Source organism: Pristis pectinata, chromosome 27 (genome assembly GCF_009764475.1).
Source record: "Pristis pectinata isolate sPriPec2 chromosome 27, sPriPec2.1.pri, whole genome shotgun sequence".
Classification (NCBI taxonomy): domain Eukaryota; kingdom Metazoa; phylum Chordata; class Chondrichthyes; order Rhinopristiformes; family Pristidae; genus Pristis; species Pristis pectinata.
The window spans coordinates 502,353-524,712 of NC_067431.1; the positions used below are offsets into that span (position 1 = coordinate 502,353).

At 43.9% G+C, this 22,360-nt stretch overlaps 1 protein-coding gene across 1 annotated transcript; it reads right to left on the reverse strand.

Moving 5' to 3' along the window:
- Positions 1–238: 238 nt before the first annotated feature.
- On the reverse strand, positions 239–15,253 carry LOC127583563 (baculoviral IAP repeat-containing protein 5.1-like). The gene is made up of 3 exons (XM_052039685.1): positions 15,149–15,253; positions 7,358–7,467; positions 239–395 (listed from the first exon to the last, which is right to left on the reverse strand). The coding sequence occupies exons 1-3, from the start codon at positions 15,224–15,226 to the stop codon at positions 239–241; spliced, it is 345 nt and encodes a 114-aa protein (XP_051895645.1). The 5' UTR covers positions 15,227–15,253.
- Positions 15,254–22,360: the final 7,107 nt, after the last annotated feature.

Consider the following 22,360-nt stretch of genomic DNA (forward strand, 5'->3'; position numbering starts at 1 on the left):
TTCTCGATAGACGTTGACTTGTTCCGAGGCAATTTTTTTCTACGAAAATAAAACTTGAATTGAACCTTTTCATGCATTACAACCGAGAGCAAACACCAGCCTGCTGGACAGAAACATTGCCGATCGGATGCGGATCACATTCCACTACCCCTGTAAAACTTCCACCAACGCCCCGCGTCCACAGCTGCTGAGACAAAGCTCCTGCAACTCGGAAAAAGCAAATGTGGAATGACAAGGGTCAAATGAATGGATCGACCCTCGCCCGTAACAAGCTCACCAGGTACAACTTCAGCCGCTCCATCTCCAGCTTGAAGAACTCTTCCACTGTCAGATCCAATACATCCGTTTTCAATGCAAGGAATTGACAAGCTGGCGAGTGACTTTGATGTTCCACCCTTTGGTAAGTTTAGAGAAAGAATTGAAAAAAAAGTTAGTCACAGCTCACCACCAGCCATCCTGTTAACACAACAAGCAGCCATTTGCATTCCCCACACAGAACAGTTCAGTGTGGATTCCAGACGATGATATTAGAATGGGGTTTATTCCATGTTATCCTATCCACATTTCCTCAAAGTATATTGAGATGCAAAAAACCATTAACTGCGTTGCTAAATATCTCAAAGCCATTGCTTACAAGGCTGTTGAAAACGGCATCAGGACGTTCAGAAGAATTCGAAGCCCACCTGCGAGGCTTTGGAGTCAGAGACAGTCCTCCATATCCCTGCCGCCCATCGGGTTTACTAATCCCATTTGACAGCACTTATGCCACGGTATGGAGAGTACTTATCCAATTAATTTTAAGAGCCTCCATTCCCTCGCTCAGCCAGCGAGTTCCAGATTCCAACCTCCCTCTCAAAATTCCTCCTCACACCTCCAGCCTCTTACCTTAAACCCGTGCCCTCCAGTTAGATAGAAGATAGAACACATATAGCACAGTACAGGCCCTTCGGCCCAATGTTGTGCCAACATTTTATCCTGCTCCAAGATCTATCTAACCCTTCCCTCCCACATAGCCCCTTATTTCTGTATCATTCATGTGTCTAAGAGTCTCTTAAATGTCCCAATGTATCTGCCCCCACAACCTCTGCCGGCAGTGCATTCCACACACCCACCACTCTCTGGGTAAAAAACCTACCTCTGACATCCCCATTATACCTTCCTCCAATTACTTTAAAATTATGTCCCCTCATGTTAGTCATTGTCACCCTGGGAAAGAGTCTGACTGTCCACTCGATTTATGCCCCTTATCTTGTGCACTTCTATCAGTCACCTCTCATCCTCCTCCTCTCCAAAGAGAAAAGCCCTTGCTCACACAACTTATCTTAATAAAACATGCTCTCCAATCCAGGCAACATCCTAGTAAATCTCCTCTGCACCCTCTAAAGCTTCTGCATCCTTCCTATAATGAGGTGACCAAAACTGAACACAATACTCCAAGTGTGGTCTGACCAGAGTTCTACAAAGCTGCAACATCACCTCGCAGCTCTTGAACAACACCCCAACTAATGAAGGCCAACACGCCATATGCCTTCATAACAACCCTATCGATCTGCACGGCAGCCTTGAGGAATCCATGGACCTAGACCCAAAGATCCCTGTTCCTCCACACTGCTAAAAGTCCTGCAATTAACCTTGTATTCTGTCTTCAAATGTGATCTCCAGCAGTGCATCACTTCACACTTATCTGGGTTGAACTGCATCTGCCACTTCTCAGCCCAGCTCTGCATCCTATCAATATCCTGTTGTAATCTATGGCAACCTTCTACACTATCCACAACACCACCAACCTTTGTATCATCAGCAAACTTACTAACCCACCCTTCCACATCCAAGTCATTTATATACAAAAAAACTCAAACAGCAGGGGTCCCAGAACAGATCCCTGTGGAATACCACTGGTCACTGACCTCCAGACAGAATATGCTCCATCTACCACCACCGTCTTTTATGGGCAAGCCAATTCTGAATCCACACAACCAAGTTTCCCTGGATTCCATGTCTCCTGACTTTCTGAATAAGCCTTCCATGAGGAACCTTATCAAATGCCTTACTAAAATTCATGTACATCACATCCACTGCTCTACCTTCATCAATATGCTTTGTCACATCCTCAAAGAATTCAATCAGGCTCATAAGGCATGATCTGCCCCTCACAAAGCCATGCTAACTGTCCCTAATCAGCCTATGCTTCTCCAAATACCCATAAATCCTGTCTCTAAGAATCTTCTCCAGTCATTTGGCCACCACAGAAGAAAGACTCACTGGTCTATAATTCCCAGGGTTATCCCTACTCCTTCTTAAACAAAGGAACAACATTTGCCACCCTTCAATCATCTGGCACTACTCCTGTGGCCAGTGAGGATGCAAAGATAGTCACCAAAGGCACAGCAATCTCTTCCCTTGCTTCCTGTAATAACCTTGGATATCTCATCCAGCCCTGGTGGCTTATCTATCCTAATGTTTTTCAGTAGTTCCAGCACATCCTCTTTCTTCACTCTATAGACATTTGCCAAGGAGAAAAGATAGTAACCATTTCAGCTCCTTTTAATTTTGTATACCTTTATCAGATTCCTCATCAGCCTTCTCCATTTCAAAGAAAACCCCACTACAAACACCCATCCAGACAACATCTTGCTGGATGTCCTCTGCACCCTCTCCCATGGAATTGCATCCTTCCTGTAGTGCAACCAGATCTGTACACAGTAATCCAGTTGCACAATTTTAGGAAGTTGTACTAACTACCCTACTCTAAGGTTTATGCTTTAACTACCTATTCTACTCCTGCTTCCTTCCATGATCCTGTCCCTCAGTATTAAGGTCCCACTTGCATTCATCCTGTCCTTTCTCATCCTCCTGAAGGGCAGCAGATCACATTTCAGTATACATTTCCATCTGCCACTGCTCTGCCCATCCCACCAACTTATCAATGTCCTCCTGTAGCCTGAGACCACCCCTCTCCCCATTAACACCACCAATTTGAGTCATCTGTAAATTTACCAAAATCATACTGTAGCTTTGGGCTAACCTCATTGCACTAACAGGAACCAGCATGGCCTAATGGTTCAATCACAATTCCATAGTTTTGAGAGTGAGCCCATGAAGATGCAACCCAACATGTACTGGTTGAGAGCTGGGAAAGTTAGCTTTTCAAGCCAAGGATTTCACAAAGCACCAAAAGGCCACTTCCTAATTTGAGGACGATAGCATAAATGAAATATGATTAAATAATAGAAGGCCATGAGTTGAGTAGATTACCAGGAGTGGAATCAGATTTCTTATCACTTACTTTTATGACATGAAATTTGTTTTGCTGCAGCAGTACAGTGCAGGCACAAAGTTACAAGAATAAATAAAAAGTGCAAAAAGCAATAATGAGGTAGTGTTCACGGGCCATTCTGAAATTTGGTGGAGGGGAGGAAGCTAGTCCTGAACTGTTGGGTTTGAAGTAATAAAAATGTTTGATCCACTTCTATTTATGACCATTGTAGGACTCGTGCAGGAGAAAAACCCGGGTATAGAAACAAGCTGCCAAGGCTGAGATAGCAAGTTAATGGGGAACAAAGGAGCACAGTAATTGTAGAACAGGCCTGTTCTTGTGCTGTACTGCTGTCAGCCTACAATGTCTGTGCCAACCACACCAATCTAAACTAATCCCATCTGCCTACAGAAAGTCTAGATCCTTCTATTCCCTGCCTGTTCCTGTTCATCTAATTTCTTCAACAGTCACAAAAGCACCCCCTTCACCAATATTCTGGCTTCTATAAAGAAGCCAGTTTTGGATCCAACCTACCAACTCACTATGGCCCCATGTGACTTAATCTTCTAGATCAGCATGGCTTTAGCAGGAGATTCTGACTAATTTGATAGAATTTTAAAGGTGAACAAGTGTGTCAGTGATGGCTGTGCACTACAGTAAGGCATTTGTTGAAGTCCTGTGTTGGAGACTAGCCTTTGGACCAGAGCCCATGGGATTCAGGGAAATCTGCACACTTCAAGATAGTCTTGGAAGAGATCTCAAAAATTACATGTGTTGGGCATCAAATCACCAAGGTATAGAAAGCTGCAGAGCATTTTGAAACTGGAATCTGTACAGATAGGTGCTCCAGAGTTAGTATGGAAATGGGCCAAAGGGCCTGTTTCTGTGCTGGAATTTGGTCAATTGGATAGGAGGAAAGGGTGCTGGTTTTTGAGATTGAAAACTTGTGACCAGTGGTGTACTGCATGAGTCAGAGCTAGGCCCCTTGATATTTATATCATTAACAATGTGGATGCAAATGCAGGAGGTATGATTAGCCAGCTGAGATGGCAAGATGGTTGTTGTAGTGAAGAAAGTCTGTCTTCAGCTATAGAAATATTGTTAAGATAAGCAAACAGGAAGGACAGTGTATTATGCCTAAACAAGGGAGGTGACAACAGGATGAGGGAGGAGTTGGCTAGTGTAGACTGGGAACACAGGCTATATAGTGGGACAGTTGAGGAGTAGTGGAACGCAAAGATTTTTACAGTGCTCAAAAGCATATTCTAGTTAAATGCAAGGATAGCAAGGGTAGGGAGAGCCAGCCTCGTGATAATTTACCAAAGTTTTCTGGACTCTGGGCAGATCGGAAGACAGCAAATGTCAGCACTGTTTAAAAAAAGGATGTGGGCAAAAGGCAGGTAACTATAGGCCAGTTAGCTTAACATCTGTAGTCGGGAAAATGCTTGAAGCTATCGTTAAGGAAGAATAAGCGAGACATCTGGATAGAAATGGTTCCATCATGCAGACAGCATGGATTCAGGAAGGGCAGGTCCTGTTTTACAAACTTACTGGAATTCTTTGAGATATAAGCACAGTAGATATTGTGTATTTGGATTTCCTGAAGGCATTTGATAAGGTGCCACATAATTAAAAAAACTAATAAGGATGCATAGAGTTGGGGTAATGTATTAGCATGGATAAAGGATTGGTTAACCAATAGAAGGCAAAGGGTTGTGATAAACAGGTGTTTCTCTGGTTGGCAATCAGTGGTGAGCAGGGTGCCTCAGGGGTCAGTGCTGGGCCACAACTGTTCACAATATACATTATTGTTTGGAAAAGAGGACCAAGTGCAACATATACAAGTTTGCTGATGACACTAAATTGAGTGGAAAAGCAAATTGTGCAGAGGATGAGGAGAATCTGCAGAGAGATATAGCTAGGTTAAGTGAGTGGGCAAGGGTCTGGCAGATGGAGTACAATGCTGGTAAATGTGAGGTTATCCACTTTGGAAGGAAAAATAGAAGATCAGATTATAATTAAATGGTGAGAGATTGTAGCATGCTGTTGTGCAGAGGGACTTGGGAGTGCTTGTGTATGAATTGCACAAGGCTGGTTTGCAGGTTATCAAGGTGGCAAATAGAAGGTTGGCCTTCATTGCTGGAGGGATTGAATGTAAGAGCAGGGAGTTTATGCTGCAACTGTACAGGGTACTGGCGAGTTTGCACCTGGAGCACTGCACGCAGTGCTTGTCTCCTTACTAGAGAAAAGATGTACCAGCTTTGGAGGTGGTGCAGAGAAGATTCACCAGGTTGATTCCAGAGATGAGGGGGTTAGCCTGCAAGGAGAACTTGGGCTACCTGCAACTATACTCACTGAAATTAGGAATGAGAGGTTATCTTATCAAAAAATAAAATTATGAAAGGAGTAGATAAGAAAGGGGCAAGTTGTTTTCACTAGTAGGTGAGACTAGAACTTGGGGACATGGCCTCAATGCTCAGGGAAGTAGATTTAGGATGGAGGTGAGAAACTGCTTTCCCACCCCCACCCCCCCCATGAGAGTAGCAAATCTGTGGAATTCTCTGCCCAGGGAAGCAGCGGAGGCTACCTCATTAAGTATATTTAAGACAGATACATTTTTGCATAGTAGGGACATTAAGGATTATGGGGAAAAAAGCAAGTTAGTGGAGCCAAGTCCACAGCCAGATCAGCTATGATCTTATTGAGTAGCAGAGCAGGCTCAACAGGCCAGATGGCCTCCTGCTGCTGCTATTTCTTATGTTATTTTGTTCTAAACATCAAATAAATTTAATCCTGAAAAATTAGTCTTCCCAAAATGCACCATCTCATGAGGCTAGGCCAAAGGAGTAGTGAGGAGCTGGAGGGATAAGTCCAAGGAGAGACAAATCCAAGAAGCTGGTGATGGAGGAATACAAGATACTAACCCCAGTAGCTGGGGCAGAGAATACAAGACCAAAGAGCTTGCAGTACAGTTACTCAAAATATTGACAATATAAAATGATTAACTCATGGTTGCAGTGTACCACATCATTCAACATTGTTGAGGTGGAGATAGGAAATGGGGCAATTTGTTTTATTTAAAACATTTTGCCAACAAGCAAGATAGCAAATCCTTGCAGATCAGTAGAATAGGCAAATGACAGATGAAAGTTGGGGCAGGAAATCGAAGAAGGGGCATTGTGATCAAATGTCACACAAGATGGAGGAGCAATTGGAAAGATTCAACAATTTAGCTTTGCTGTTAGGAAAGGGCTAAAGCAAAACAATTGCACCAAGTGCAGCCAAACTTCTGCTGTAGCAAGTAGTGGGTGGAACCAGAATTAAAGTTGAGGGCTTGCAGAGAATACAATAGGTTTATTATTGTCACATGGACCAAGATACAGTGAAAAGCTTTGTTTATGTGCCATCCATACAGATCATTCCAAAACACAAATACATCAAGGTAGTACAGAAGGACAAACAAGAGAATGCAGAATATATGTTGTTTATAGTTAGAGTGCAGGTAGACAAATAAGGTGCAAGGGCCATGACAGGGTAGATTGAGAGATCAAGAGTTCCTTTATCACAAGAGGTCCATTCAAGAGTCTTATAACAGTGGGATGGAAGCAGTTCTTGAGCCCAGTGGTGTGCACATTCCCAAGCTTTTTATCTTCTGCCTGATGGAAGGGAGGGGGTTAGGAGAAGACAATGTCCTTGATTATGAAGAGAGGGCTCCTTGATTATGTTGGCTGCTTTGCCCAAAGGCAGTGGGAGATGTAGACAGAGTACATGGAAGGGAGGTTAGTACAAGAAAGATTTACAAAAGTTGTACTGGTTACTAGAGATTTTATGGAGAGAGATTACAGAAACTAATTAGCAGGAGACCCAGAGAAGGGTAGAAAAGTTATTGATCTCAAATACACTATCCAAAAGGCTGGTAGAAACCAATGTATAATCGACTTTGAGGCCTATAAATCAACCTCCATGGGGAAGAAAGGAAAAGTGAAGTTAGTCAGATGGCCCTTTTAATTCCTGTAGGCAAGAGAATCAATGAACTGGGGTTTGGAGACAACATTTCAAGTCCCATTTCACATTCAGAGTTTGCCCAATCCATCCACATACCAGGGCTCATCTTCAGGCTCCCAGCTTTCCAACTCCTTCAAACAGAAAAAGCACATGGCAACATCTGGTTCATTTTCAGTTGGACAATGTAGAAAACCAGCCTTCGCCATCTCAGAGAAACACATGGACAGAAGCAGCATTAGTAATCTTATTTTGTTTTAAATCAAGATTTAGTCAAAAAGGATTAATTTTCCCACTGCCAATTACTTACTGGCTAAAACTCAAATGGTAATTTGAACTTTTATTCAATTCCCTCTGCATCGGCCTCTTGGAATGTAAATTGGTAGATGCATGCTCTGGGGGTGGTTACATGTTTCAGGGTGTGGCTGCTACAAGCAAGACAGAGGTGGAGGAAGCTGCATTTCTGATTAAGGAGAACTTAATCTGATTAAAACAGAGGCAGGAACTTTTGAACGAGCTGTAGTGGAAAGCTGACCTTGTAGTTTAATGCAGGAGGTGCAACAAAGCAGCAATGGGAGATTTAAAGAATGCTGGGAGAGAGTTTACCTTGTTCCATTCCAGGCAGGAGCACAGGTGGTATTTTTGAATTAACTGCAGTGGAGAGCTGATCTTACAGGTTAAGGCAGGAGATGGAGCAAAGCAGTCTTACTGGCTAATTTGTGAAGAGGACAGCTAATTCAAAGGCAGCAAGGTAAAGCAGAGTGGCCATATTTCAGTTCCAAAGTGCAATGTTTGAGAAATAAGCACTGAGGCCTTGGCAAGAGGAGGCTGAACTGAGGAAGGAAACAGGCTAGGTCTGGCGTCTTTTTTTAAAAACTTTCCTATTTGGAGTGAGTAGCTGAGATGTCACTTAGGGCAGTGGTGTGTTCCTCTTGCAGGATGTGGGAGATCAGGAAGACTCCCAGTGTGCTCATGGACTGCACCTGTGGGATGTGCGCACAGGTACAGCTCCTGACTGCCCACATTAAGGAACTGGAGCTGGACTTGGACATATTTAGAATTATCCAGGATGCTGAGAGAGTTATAGACAGGAACTTCACACCCTGTGGCCATTCCTCTCAGCAAGGAGTATTTCCCCTTCAGATACTGGTGGGGGGGGGAGAAGAGGGGGGGGTGATAGATGTGGTGGGAGTGGTAGAAAACAACCTTTCTAGGCACAGCAGCAGCAGCCAGGTCAGTGGCACACACCAGCTTGAGCCTTAGTGGGGAAGGGAGAAATCAGGCAGGGCAGTAATGATAAGAGATTGAATAGTTAGGGGGACATACAGGAAATTCTGTGGCTATGAAAGACATGTGTTGCCTCCCTGGTGCCAGGGACATCTTGGAGTGGCTGCAGAATGGGGGAGGGGGTGTGTGTGGAGAAAAAAAGAGGGTGAACAGCCAGAGGTCATGGTGTATGTTGGTACCAACCACATAGGTAGGGAGAGGGATGAGGTCCTGGGCAGTGAATACAGGGAGTTAGGAAAGAACCAAAAAAGCAGGACCTCAAGAGTTATAATCTCTGGATTACTCCCAGTGCCATGTGCTAGTGAAGGTAGAAACAAAGATAGCTCAGGTGAATGTGTGGCTGAGAAGCTGATGCAGGGGGCAGGAGTGCAAGTTCTAAGGGTCATTGGGGATCTCATCTGAGGTAGGGGTGACCTGTACAAGAGAGACAGGTTGCACCTGAACTGAGGGGGACCAATTATCCTGGCTGGGAGATTTGCTAGTGCTACTCAGGAGAGTTTAAACAAGAGTGGCCAGTCCACAGGACCCATATGTCCAAAGATAAGTTAGCTCGTTTTTAATCACCATATAAATCCTATATATGACAGATGTAAATCAAATGTGGCTTCTTTGACACATGTTTTGGTCCTGTCCTCTTTTGTAAAAATATTGGAAAGACATTTTTAACATTATTTCAAATGTATTGAATATTGATTTACAACCTCACCCTATCTCTGCAGTTTTTGGATTACCAAGGATAGAATCTGGCCACTTATCTACTTCCGCTAACCATATGATTGCCTTTGTTACATTAATGGCCAAACAATCCATTTTGCTTAAATGGAAGGATCCAATACCCCCTACTACTTTTCAATGGTTCTCTCAAACTAGATCATGTTTAAACTTGGAAAAAATCAGGAGTGGTACTGATCCTTCGCTTAAATGTGAAGATATTTGGAATCCATTTATTCAATACTTTCACATGATGTAGATCCCCTTTCAATAACTTTCCAACTTGGAGGAATGGAGTTGATGACATAATATTGCTGTTTCTACTGAGAGATTTTAGCCGTTTTTTTTTCCTCTCTTTTTTTGTTTGTTTTTCTGAAATTTTTTGTTTAGTTTATATTGTTTGTAATTCTTCTTATTGATTTGGGTTTTTTTAATCTACATAATAATCTTTCCTCTCTTTTATATTATATTCATTTACTAAGAGATCGTTGGATTGACAGATTTTTTATCTTCTATTGTTCTTTGATTATCTATGCCATGATTGTTCTCCTGATCTTTGTATTACATGTATAAACATTGATGCTATACATCAATCTGTACCAATTCAAAAACTAATAAAAAGATTGAAAAAGAGTGGCCGTTGGGTGGGACCCTGAGCAGTAGAGTGGCTGAAGAGAAATCAGGGGATAATATTGTAGTCATTGAGAGCAAGTTTTGTCATCAGCATAGACAGGAGCACAGTAAAGGCAGAGGAAAGACCATTGGCTTAAACTGCATTTATTTCAATGCAAGAGGCTTGACGAATAAGGCAGATGAACTCAGGGCATGGATTGGCTCTGGGGACTGGGATGTTATAGCTGTAACAGAAACATGGCTGAGTGAAGAGTAGGAGTGGCAGCTCAATGTTCCAGGATACAGATGCGACTGACATAACAGAGGTGTAGGTAAGAGAGGAGGGGGAAATGCCTTCTTGATGAAAGGACAGAGCAACAGTCCTTAGAGAGGATATTCTTCAGGGATCATCCAATGAGGCTGTATGGGTACAAGTTAGAAACAAGGGGGTGGTCACTCTGATGGGATTGTATTGTAGGCCCCCAACAGTCAGCAGGAATTGGAACAGGTATATAGAGAGATTGTAAACATAATAGGGTAGTATTATGGGAGATTTTAACTTCCTAATGTTGACTGGGCTAACCAACATGTAAGAGGGTTGGATGGAGTGGATATATAGGGGGAACTACTAGAGGGTACAACACGGGACATCCTCCTGGGAAATGAGGTAGGGCAAGTGGTAAAAGTGTCTGTCAGTGAGCACTTTGAGCCCAGTGACCAAAATTCTATTGGTTTTAAAATAGTTATGGAGAAGAATATGACTGGTTTACAGGCTAAGGTCATAAACTGGAGCAGACCAAATTTTGGAGCCATCAGGTAGGACCTTGCAGAGGTTGATTGGGAGAGATTGCAAGGAAATGAACATCTGCCAAGTGGGAGTCCTTTGATAGTGTTATATCAGGAGTTCAAGACCTGCTTGTTCCTGTTAGGGTGAAGGGCAAGGCTGGCAAGTTTCAGGAACCACAGACAAGAGATTCTGGAATCTGGAGCAACACACAAAATGCTGGAGGAACTCAGGTCAGGCAGCATCTGTGGAGGGAAATAAGCAGTCAACAATAAGCAGTCTTATGAAGGGTCTTGACCTGAAATGTTGACTGTTTATTTCACTCCATAGATGCTGCCTGACCTGCTGAGTTAACCATAGAACAATACAGGCCCTTTGGCCCACCATGTTGTGCCAACTGTCAAACCACACCTAAGACTATCTAACCCCCTTCTTCCCACATATCCCTCTAACTTAAATTCCTCCATATGCTTATCTAACAAGCTCTTGAACTTGACCAACATATCAGCCTCCACCACCACCCCAGGCAGCGCATTCCATGCAACAACCACTCTGGGTGAAAAACCTTCTTCTGACATCTCCCTTGAACTTCCCACCCATTACCTTAAAGCCATGTCCTCTTGTTTGGAGCATTGGTGCCCTGGGAAAGAGGTGCTGGCTGTCCGCTCTATCTATTCCTCTCAATATCTTGTATACCTCTATCATGTCTCCCCTCATCCTCCTTCTCTCCAATGAGTCAAGCCCTAGCTCCTTTAGTCTCTCCTCATAATCCATACTCTCTAATCCAGGCAGCATCCTGGTAAATCTCCTCTGCCCCCTTTCCAACACCTCCACATCCTTCCTATAATGAGGTGACCAGAACTGGACACAGTATTCTAAGGTTCCTCTAGCATTTTGTGTTGCATGTTTCAGGAACCCTGGTTGATGAGAGATATTGAGGCTCTGGGTAAGAAAGAGGGAGGCATATACTGCAGATAACAATGGGGAACTAGTGAATCTCTTGATGACTACAAGTGTAGGAATGCACTTGAGAGAAATAATGAGGGCAAAAAGAGGATAGAGGGATCTGGTAGGCACAGCAAAAAATCCAAGAGATTCTACAGGTATTTAGAGCAAAAGGGTGACTAGGGAGAGAGCATTGCCATCTGCGTGTGGAACCCAAGGAGATGGGAGAGACAAAAGGAATATTTCTCTTCAGTTTTTGCAGTGGGAAAGAAGGAAGCTAAGGAAATGGGGGGGGGGGTGGAGATGAGCGGTGATGTCTTGGACCACGTATGAATTAGCAGAGAGGAGGCAGCACTGGAAGCTTTAAAGTGAGTAAATCCCCAGGGCCTGACCTATTGCATTCTCAACCTTGTGGGAAGCTAGAGAAAAGAAATGGCAGAGATTTATGCTTCATCTCTGGCTATAGGCCAGATTCCAGAGGACTGGAGAGTGCTTTAATTTGTAAACAATGGTACCACATCAGCCAAAGTCAAGCCAGGAAACTACAGGTGGGTTCAATTTCAGCCACTGTAAGGAGTTTGTACTTTCTCCCTGTGTCTGCGTGGGTTTCCTCCAGGTGCTCACTGTGTGTTTTGATGTACATGTGAATAAGAAAGAAATCTTATCTTAAATTGCTGGAGAGAATTCTGAGGGAGGGGATCTACCAACATTTTGAAAAACAGGGTCTGATTCGGGACAGTCAGCATGGCTTTGTGCTTTGGAAGTAGTGTCTGACAAATCTCTTTTCAGTGGGGTACACTACTAGTCACTGGCCTCCAGTCTGAAAATCAAGCTTTCACCATCACTTTCCACTTCGTCATCTCTCCAATTAGATAGTTCTCCTTGGATCCCATGCAATCCAACCTTCCATAGCAGCCTACCATGGAGGTCCATATCCTTACTGAAGATCACATCCACTGCCCTGCCCTCAACCTAGGAGTGCAAGTGCATAGTTCACTGAAAGTGGCACCACAGGTAGACAGGGTGAAGGTGGCTTTTGGCACACTGGCCTTCAGTCAGGGTACTGTGTATAGAAGTCAGGATGTTACAAGACGTTGATGAGACCACATTTGGAATATTGTGTTCAGTTTTGGTCACCCAGCTATAGGAAAGATGCCATTGAGCTGGAAAGAGTGCAGAGGAGATATAACAGAAATTTAGCTAGAAGCTAAAACATTTGGAGAATGAGGGGTAATCTTATTGAGGTATACAAAATCATGAGGGGTATAGACTAGATGAATGCAGTCTTTTTCCCGGTATTGGGGAATAAAGAACTAGGGGGCATAGGTTTAAGGTGAGGGGAGGGATTTAATCGGAACCCGAGGGACTACTTTTTCATCCAGAGGGTGGTCAGTATATGGAATGAGTTGCCAGAGGAAGTGGTTGAGGCAGGTACATTAACAATGTTTAAAAGCCACTTGGACAGGTACACAGATAGGACAGGTTTGGAGGGATATGTACCCAACACAGATAGAACTAGCTTAGATGGGAATCTTGGTCAGCATGGACCAGTTGGGCTAAATGGGCCTCATTTCTATATTAACATCATATGATATAAAATGGCCTTTGTTGCTATGCTTCCAATATCCACATGGAAAACCCAATAGCCTTCGAATCCAGTATACCTCTTGCATTTAAGTAGAGCAAATCAAAAAAAATTAGCAAATGGTAGGTTGTGCTGGATCAAATGCAAGTCATGCTCAGAAAATCTTAGTTGCGAGAAGAGAAGCTCAATACATTATAGTCCCCAAATCAAGGGGACAGTCTCTCAAAACTTCACTGTTTGGATGCTAAAAAATGCAAAAAATGAACTACACTTGATTAAGGGCAAGAAAAAAAAAGCAATTCTGGGTGGAAAGAATTTAAACATAAATAGATGCTTTCAGAAAGCTTTTTTTATATAGATATTAATCAAACTGCCAGATCAAGTGGTAATTAACAATCAAATGCAAGAGAAATCAGGAATCTTTATTGTCCAATACCAGAGGAAGAGTTCTTGTATTAGAATTCTGCTGTTTGGGACAGTGGGCATTTGAACTGGGGAACCAATGAGAATCAGTGTCAATTTCTTAAAACCAGTTAATTGGAGATAATCATTCAGCCATCAGGGAAAGAAATTAGGTCATGGATACATGTTTCCTGTGGGTATTACATTTGTCAAATTCTGTTGGAATCAGGAGCAAACATCACTATTGCAAGCTAGCCTAATATTTCACACTTGGACTCAAGGGTTTTGATTTCCTCACCCACCCACCCCAACGCAGAGGAACAATCTTACTAATTTAATATTTCCAAGTAACCAAATTCAGTGACAACTTTTGTTGATGCTGTGGCAAGGCAAGGGTTAAGATAGTGTGTCAGCAGAGATGGTTTGCAGACAGTCTGGAGTCACTGCTGAGCCAGGTCCTTGAGAGCACAGCTCCTCTTTGTACAGTGTGGGAGCAGAGGTCACCAGTCACACCAAGACAAGGATGCAAATGAAGGATTGCAAGGCACACACAAACTATTGGACAATTACTTTACTAACTCCAAGGTATTATTGGCCATTAACATGTAGTTTCTATTGGTTATTAACACCTATATTAATGGAACACAGTTGGTATTTTATGTATGCAAATGAGGGATTCTAAGGTGCCCAAAGATTTTAGTTGGTCAATATCCGGTTAAAGAAGATAACTTGTTGAAACATTAGAATAGTCCAGTGACTGGGTCTCCCTGAGCAAAAGCCAATAAAGTGTGATTGAGAAACAAGTACTAGTTGTCAGAGTCCAGTTGAAATCAGCAACAACACTGTGGCTTTCTTATTAACTACCAATTCATTTCTGACAGCTCACAGGGCAGGCTTCATTTGGGAACAAGATCTTTAATTTCTCTCTCCTATTTGAATAGGGGAGAAACTAAAGCAGATCCAGTGCAAGCCAAGAGGAAAACAGGCAAAATAACAGTCGGCCGGGGAGAGAAGTCAGATGAGACCATAATCTTCAGCACTAGGGAAAAGTACCTGTTTGCATATGTCCAGGAACTTGAACCTGGTCTGGTCAAATTGACTGAAAGTTTACTCCAAATTATGTACAGAAACTTTAATGCACGAAATTTAACATTCCCTACTCTCATAGTATGGTTACTGTGATGTAGCAATTTTCATAGTCATCCAAAATGGACTAGGGACCTTTATCCAATACCCAAATACACATCACCTTACACAAGATCATTCACAGCAATGTGACCAGAGTCGCCATCGCTCGTCTTTAGATAAAACACCATTTGAGTTTTACCCCAATTCCAAGAAACTTTACATACTAGACTACAGCCTAAATCACCTACTTCAGAAAGTTCCAGGCAGCAACAGACAACTATAAAGCATTCTTATAATGGCAAAATAGTACCACAGCTGAAGAAAATAAACACTTTAACCTATTTTTACACAAATAAAAGACATTTCACATCAGGAAACAAGACCTAAATTGGTCTCTCTATTTGTTCTCATCCATTCAAAATGGTTCCTTACTTACATTTTCTGGTGTACAACAACAGTTCTCAGTAAATGGCCAGTTTCTGAACGTGGCTAACCGGTTTTCATACAGATACATTAACTTGTGCTCCAACAGGCAAGTGACATGATCCACCATCCTGATTAAATTAACAACTTCAAGTAGCTAGTTCCCCACTCTTCCTACAGGGTGATATTCAACTACAGCTGATTAGTCACAATCAAACCTCATTGAAGGAACAAACCAATAAAAGAGGGCTCGACATTAGATGGGCACCAGCTTAAGTCAAATGCCACTGAATGGGCTTCAGCTGCCTTCTTATAGTAACAAAATTGGATTGACCAGGAACAATGGGACAGTTATTGTCAAATGATTGCCTTCAGCACCAGCATATTAGAGGGAGGGAGGGAGAAAATAAACCTATTTCCATTCAGAATTTTATTATAAAAAATATATAAAACCTCCAGTGTCTCTGATGACTACACCTGCGAGAAGTGCATCCAGCTGCAGATCTTTACACACCTTGTTCAGGAACGGGAACAGGAGCTGGATGACCTTTGGATCATTCAGGAGACTGAGGGGTTGATAGACAGGAGTTACAGGGAAGCAGTCATACCTAAGTTGCGGGAGGCAGGTAGCTGGATGACCGTCAGGAGTGGGAAAGGAAATAGGCAGTCACTGCAGTACCCCTGCTGCCATTCCCCACAATAACAAGTATATTGTTTTATAGAACAATTACAGCACAATTCAGGCCCTTCGGCCCACAAAGTGTTGGGGAAAATGACCTACCAGGGGAAAGCCACAGCGGCAGGTCTCGGGCACTGAGTCTGACTCTTTAGCTCAAAAGGGAAGGGGGGAGAAAAGGCAAGCGGTACTGACAGGGGACTCATTGGTCAGGGGAGCAGACAGACAAGAACGAGACTCACAGATGGTATGTTGCCTCCTAAGTGCCAGGGTCAGAGATGCCTCAGATCAAGTCCGTAGCATTCTTAAGGGAGAGGGTGAGCAGCCAGAGGTTGTAGTACACATTGGTACCAATGACATAGGCAGGAAAAGTGATGAGGTCCTGCAAAGTGAGTTCAGGGAGTCAGGTGCTAAGTTAAAAGTCAGGACCTCCAGGGTGGTGATGTTAGGATTGCTACCTGTGCCACATGCTAGTGAGGCAAGAAATAGGAAGATGGTGCAGTTTAACATGTGGCTAAACAGATGGTGCAGCAGGGAGGACTTCAGATTTTTAGATCATTGGGCTCTCTTCCAGGGCAGCTGGGAGCTGTACAACTTTTGTTTATGCTGGAGGCCGGAGGACTGTAGGATCGTTAATGTTCCGTTGTTTAAGAACGGCTCTAAGAATAAGCTGGGAAATTTTAGGCTGGTAACCTGACGTCAGTCATGGGTAAGTTATTAGAAGGCATTCTGAAGGACAGGATATAGAAGTATTTGGATAGACAGGGCCTGATTAGGGATAGTCAGCAGGGCTTTGTGCATGGCAGGTCATGTCTAAACAATCTTACAGTTTTTTGAGGAGGTTACCAGGAAGGTTGATGAAGGGAAGGCAGTGGACGTTGTCTACATGGACGTTAGCAAGGCCTGTGACAAAGTCCCACACGGGAGGCTGCTCCAGAAAGTTAAGTCGCTTGGCATTCAGCATGAAGTAGTCAATTAGATTCAAAGTTGGCTTAGTGGGAGAAGCCAGAGAGTGTAGTAGATGGTTGTCTCTCTGACTGGAGGCCTATGACTATTGGTGTGCCACAGGGATTGGTGCTGGGCCTGTTGTTGTTCATCATCTATATTAATGATTTAGATGATAATGTGGTAAACTGGATCAGCAAATTTGCAGATGACACCCAGATTGGGGGCGTAGTGGACAGTGAGGCAGGTTACCAAAGCCTGCAGCGTGATCTGGACCAGCTGGGAAAATGGGCTGAAAAATAGCAGATGGAATTTAATGCAGACAAGGGTGAAGTGATGCATTTTGGGAAGACAAACCAGGGTAAGACTTGCACAGTAATAGGGTATTATTAGTGGGAGATTTTAAGTTCCCTAATGTTGATTTGGTCAACCATGGTGTTAAAGGCTTGGACAGAGTAGAATTTGTGATATGTGTCCAAGAAAGCTTCCTTTATCAATTTATAGAGGGACCTCCTCCTGGGGAATGAGGGAGGGTAAGTGGCAGAAGGGTCTGTCAGGGAGCACTTTGGGTCCAGTGACCATAGTTTTAAAGTAGTTATGGAGAAGGGTAAAATGACTTAACACGTTGAGTTGGGCTGTGACACATAATGAACACAGGTATTCTCTGTATTCCACAAGTAGTAAAACGGACGTTTTATTTCATGCTGTCCCAGGTCCTATTTACAACATAGCATATAATTCACCAAGAGACCACCGATCAAATCCAATGAACCCCTGCCTGGACAGATGGAAGTAACCATTTTGATAGAAGTGTGATCAATGCTCAGAGTCTGCTTGTGTCAGATTACATTTACCACATACACTTTAAACACTATCATGTTTGCACAGGGAAAGGAAAGTTTTCTGTCTCTTTACAATGATTCAGATTAACTGTTGACTAAACTCATTACAGGGAGCCTGTGTATGGGAACTGTAACAAAATCACACACATACATGAAGATAAAACTTGATGAAGTTAGCCTTGGTATGTGAACAGTGACGAAATCATTCAAAGAGCTGAAATATAGTGAACCTGGGAGTGGCAACTTTCACCAAATCACTGATCAATATATTCTCAGCATCATTTATAATGCAATGAATATCGAATGATGTAAATATATTGATCAATGCAGACGAGACAGTGTGCTTAACAAATGATCAATGTTCAGCATGCATCACATTTTATTCCTTCCTCTCAACTTCCTCAGGTTTTCAACAACACCAAAAGCACAGAACTAATGAAACACCATAATAACAAATAATACTGATGAATGTTCTGAGGGCAGTAAACTTGCTGCCAAGGGTCTCCACCACGCTGGTAACTGAGTTTAACAGCTTTAATGGATATTTCCGTAGGTTAACGAACTGAAGAGAGATTCCTGAGAAATCCTGTGGAAGTTGTTGAATCATGAAAACTACAGGGAAGTTGGACAACGTTCATCAAAATTGGGAGGTACAAAACAGAACAGTTTGTTGTCAAGGAAGTTGGGGGTCTGACAATTGGGGAATAAAAAGCTTTATGAAAACTGCAGTCAATCCGCTCTTCCTCATTCCAACAGGTATGATCTTGTTGTGGTAATTCTGATCCAGATTTCCTCAGTTGCATTATATAGGCTCTAAAAGAGAGTCCAGGGCTTCAGATATGAAAAACACTGCACCAGCTACATTCTCAGATGATTGGCTTCCAACAGCTACAACCATCTTTCTTTGTGCTGTTAATGATTACAGTCAGTGTAATTCATTTTCATCCAGGCTCTTTGATATCACCCTTGGTCATGGACCCTGATAGCCTTCAGTTTTACCAGGACTCCCTGATGTCATGGTCTATCAAACACTGCCTTGATGTCAAGGCCAGTCGGTCTCTCCTCACCCCTGGAATAACACAAGCAAATAGAGCAGGAGTATGCGATCAGCCCCTTCAACCTGCCCTGCTGTTTAATGGCTGATATATTTTGGCCTCAACTCCTCTTCTGTGCCATTCCTCCATACCCCCCATTCCTCAATCTCTCAAATATTTATCCACTTCTAATGATCCAGCTTCCACCACCCAGCATGGCAGAGTATTCCAGAGATTCACCGCCCTCTGTGAAAAGAAATTTCTATGTACCTCAATTTTAAATGATCGGCCCCTTGTAGTAACGTCTCCTTGTTTGTGACTCTCCTCAGACATCCCAACATCTGCCCTCTCAAACATCCTTAGGATCTTATGTTTGAATGGTCCCATTCTTCTCAACTCCAAGGAATGCAGGCACAAACCATTTAGTTTCTCTTGGTAGGACAACCTTCTCATCCCAGGAATTACCCTGGACTGCCTCTGTTCCATGCAGTATTCCAGCTGTGGCCAACACCCTGTACAACTGCAACACAACCTCCCTATTTTTAAGCTCCAACCCTTTTGCACTGAAGGCCAAAATGCCATTTGCTGCCTTAACTACTTGGAGTTGATAAAATTGGCTCCGGAGAGGGGTGACTTCTTGTGTGCAGCTCCCAAGGGAATTATAAAATATGCCGGGTTACAACCACCACAGCTGGAATCTGCAGCCACAGAGTCTGCAGTAGGTAACATTGTTTCAAGTAATTTATAAAGAACTCGAGATCTTAAGAACTGACAGATTGGGGACTGCAGACCTCCCCGGGTGTGAGTGCAGCAGCTGACAGCTCAGGGAACATCTCCATTGTCTCAGGAAAAGTGGATGCAGGGCAGGGCTGCAGGTAAAACTGAAACACAGGGTCCTAAAGCCACCCCGCCCCTCCCTACCATCATCTCTGGGAAACAAAATAAATGAGAGAAAGACTGCAGTAGCAGAGGAACATCAGGGGCTGCTGTGTACTCTGCTGCACAGAGACGTGGCTCACCCCCAGCACTCTGGACACAGCGCTCCAGCCCGAGGGCTTCACCACCCACCACATGGACTGGACGGCGGCGTCAGGTAAAGGCAGAGGTGGCGGCATTGGATTCATGATTAACTCTTCATGGTGCACAGATGTGGCTGTTCTGTCTCAGTCCTGCTCCCCCAACCTGGAACATCTGGAGGTCAAGTGTCATCCATTCTACCTGCCAAGGGAGTTCTCTGCCGTCATCTTGGTAGCGGTGTACATTCCACCCCTGGCAGACGACAAGCTGGCACTGGAGGAGTTGAGCACCATGATCAGCAGTCACGAGACAGCGCACGCTGACGCCTTCCCGATCATCACGGGTGACTTCAACCAGGCCAGTGTGAAGAAGTCTCTGATCAACTACCACCGACATGTCACTTGCGGAACCAGAGGAGCTAACACACTCGATCACTGCTACACCACCACCAAGAACGCTGACCGTGCCATCCCGCGCCCACACTTTGGCAAGTCTGATCACCTGGCTGTACTTCTATTCCCGGCATATAGGCAAAGACTGAGGACATCAGCACCAGTGGTAGAACTGCGAAGGTCTGGTCAAGGGAGGCGGAGGAGTCCCTTTGAATCGGTGGACTGGACCATATTCAGATTCATTGTCGGATCTAAATGAATATGCCATGGTCATCACTGACTTCATCAAGACCTGCGTGGATGAGTGTGTGCTGTCGAAAACGTACCAAGTCTTCCCAAACCAGAAGCCCTGGATGAACCAGGAGATTCAAAGTCTGCTGAGGACTAGATCTGTGGCATTCAAGACCAGCGATCCAGAACCCTACAAGAAGTCAGGTACGACAAATGGAAGGCCATCATGAGAGCGAAAAGGCAATTTCGTGTGAAACTAGAGACACAATTGGACGCACGGCAGCTGTGGCAGGGTTTGCATGCCATTACTTCCTACAAGGCAAAACCTAACAGCATAAATGGCAGCGATGCCTCACTCCCTGATGAGCTCAATGCCTTTTATGCATGCTTTGAAAGGGAGAATAACACTACATCTGTGCGAATCCAACGTCAGAATATCCTTCAAGAGGGTGAGCTCTCGCAAGGCGTCAGTTCCTGACAGTGTACCTGGCCGGGTACTGAAAATCTGTGCCGACCAACTGGCTGGAGTGTTCAAGGACATCTTCACCTCTCACTGCTGCAGTCAGAGGTTCCCACCTGCTTCAAAAGGGCATCAATCATACCGGTGCCCAAGGAGAGCAGGGTGAGCTGCCTCAACAATATCGCCCAGTGCCTGAGGAAGTGATTGAGGCAGGTATAATAACAGCTTCTGAAAGACAGTTGGACAGGTACATGGATTAAAAAGGTTTAGAAGGTTATGGGCCAAACACTGGCAAAATGGACCTGCTTGACTGGCCATCTTAGTTGGCATAGACCAGTTGGGCCAAAGGGCCTGTTTCTGTGCTGTCTGACTCTGTGAACTCTTGTATAAGACGTTGGTGAGGCCTCACTTGGAGTATTGTGTACAGCTTTGGTCACCCTTTTGTTAGAAAATATGTTATTAAACTAGAAAGAGTGCAGAAAAAATTTACCAGGATGATGCCTGGACTTGGGGGCCTGAGTTACAAGGAACTGTTGCATGGACTCGGAATGTGGGAGATTGAGGGGTGACCTGATAGAGGTATAAGACCATGAGGGGCATGGACAGCATGAAAGCACGTTATCTTTTTTCCAGGGAGGGGATGCTAAAACCTATGCTTCCAGGCAGGGCATAGGTTTAAGATCAAAGGTGAGAGATTTAAAAGGGACATCAGGGGCAGCTTCTTCACACAAAGGGTGATGCGTATTTGGAATGAGCTGCCAGAAATAGTGGTTGAGGTGGGCACATTAGCGACATTTAAAAGCCATCTAGATAAGTACATGGATAGGAGAGGTTTAGAGGGCCACAGGACAAATACGGGCAGATGGGACTAGCTCGCTAGGCAACACAGTCGGCATGGTTGAGTTGGGCTGAAGAGCCAGTTTCATGATTCTATGACTCATCAGTTCACTAGAAAATGTATTATTCAACTGCGTAACACCCTTTCTAAAAAAAAGGGTGAATTAAGACTGTGTTGTAGTGTTAGAGCGGTACAGCACAGGAACAGGCCCTACGGCCCACGGTGTTGTGCCAAACTAGTTAAACTAGTAAGTAAATGCCTAACTGAACTAATCCCTTCTGCCTGTACAAGGTCCATATCCCTCCATTCTCTGCACATTCATGTGCCATCCTCAGAGCGTCTTGAACAACTCGATCATGTTTGCCTGCACCACCACCCCTGGCAGTGCATTCCGGGCACTTACCCCTCCCCCCTTTAAAAAAGAAGAACTTGCCCCACACATCTCCTTTGAACACCCTCTCTCACCTTAAATGAATGCCTTCTAGTATTTCAACTCTGGGAAAAAGATACCAGCTGTCTACTCTATCTATGTCTCTCATAATCTTAAAAACCTCTATCAGATCTCCCCTCAGCCTCTGATGCACCACAGAAGACAACCCAAGGTTGTCCAATCTCTCCTAAGCACATTCCCTGTAATCCGAGCAGCATCCGGGTAAACATATTCTGCACCCTCTCTAAAGCCTCCACATCCCTCCTGTAATGGGTCAACCAGAATTGAATGCAAAACTCTAAATGCAGTCTAACTAGAGTTTTATACAGCTGCCAGATAACTTCCCGACTCCTGAACTCA

Coding starts and splice junctions, on each gene's coding strand:
- LOC127583563 (XM_052039685.1), bottom strand. CDS start 15,226: ATGTATCTGTATGAAAACCGGTTAGCCACGTTCAGAAACTGGCCATTT. Junction 7,468..15,148: donor GTTGTTGTACACCAGAAAAT/GTAAGTAAGGAA, acceptor TGTTTCTCTGAG/ATGGCGAAGGCTGGTTTTCT. Junction 396..7,357: donor GAGCCTGAAGATGAGCCCTG/GTATGTGGATGG, acceptor AACTTACCAAAG/GGTGGAACATCAAAGTCACT.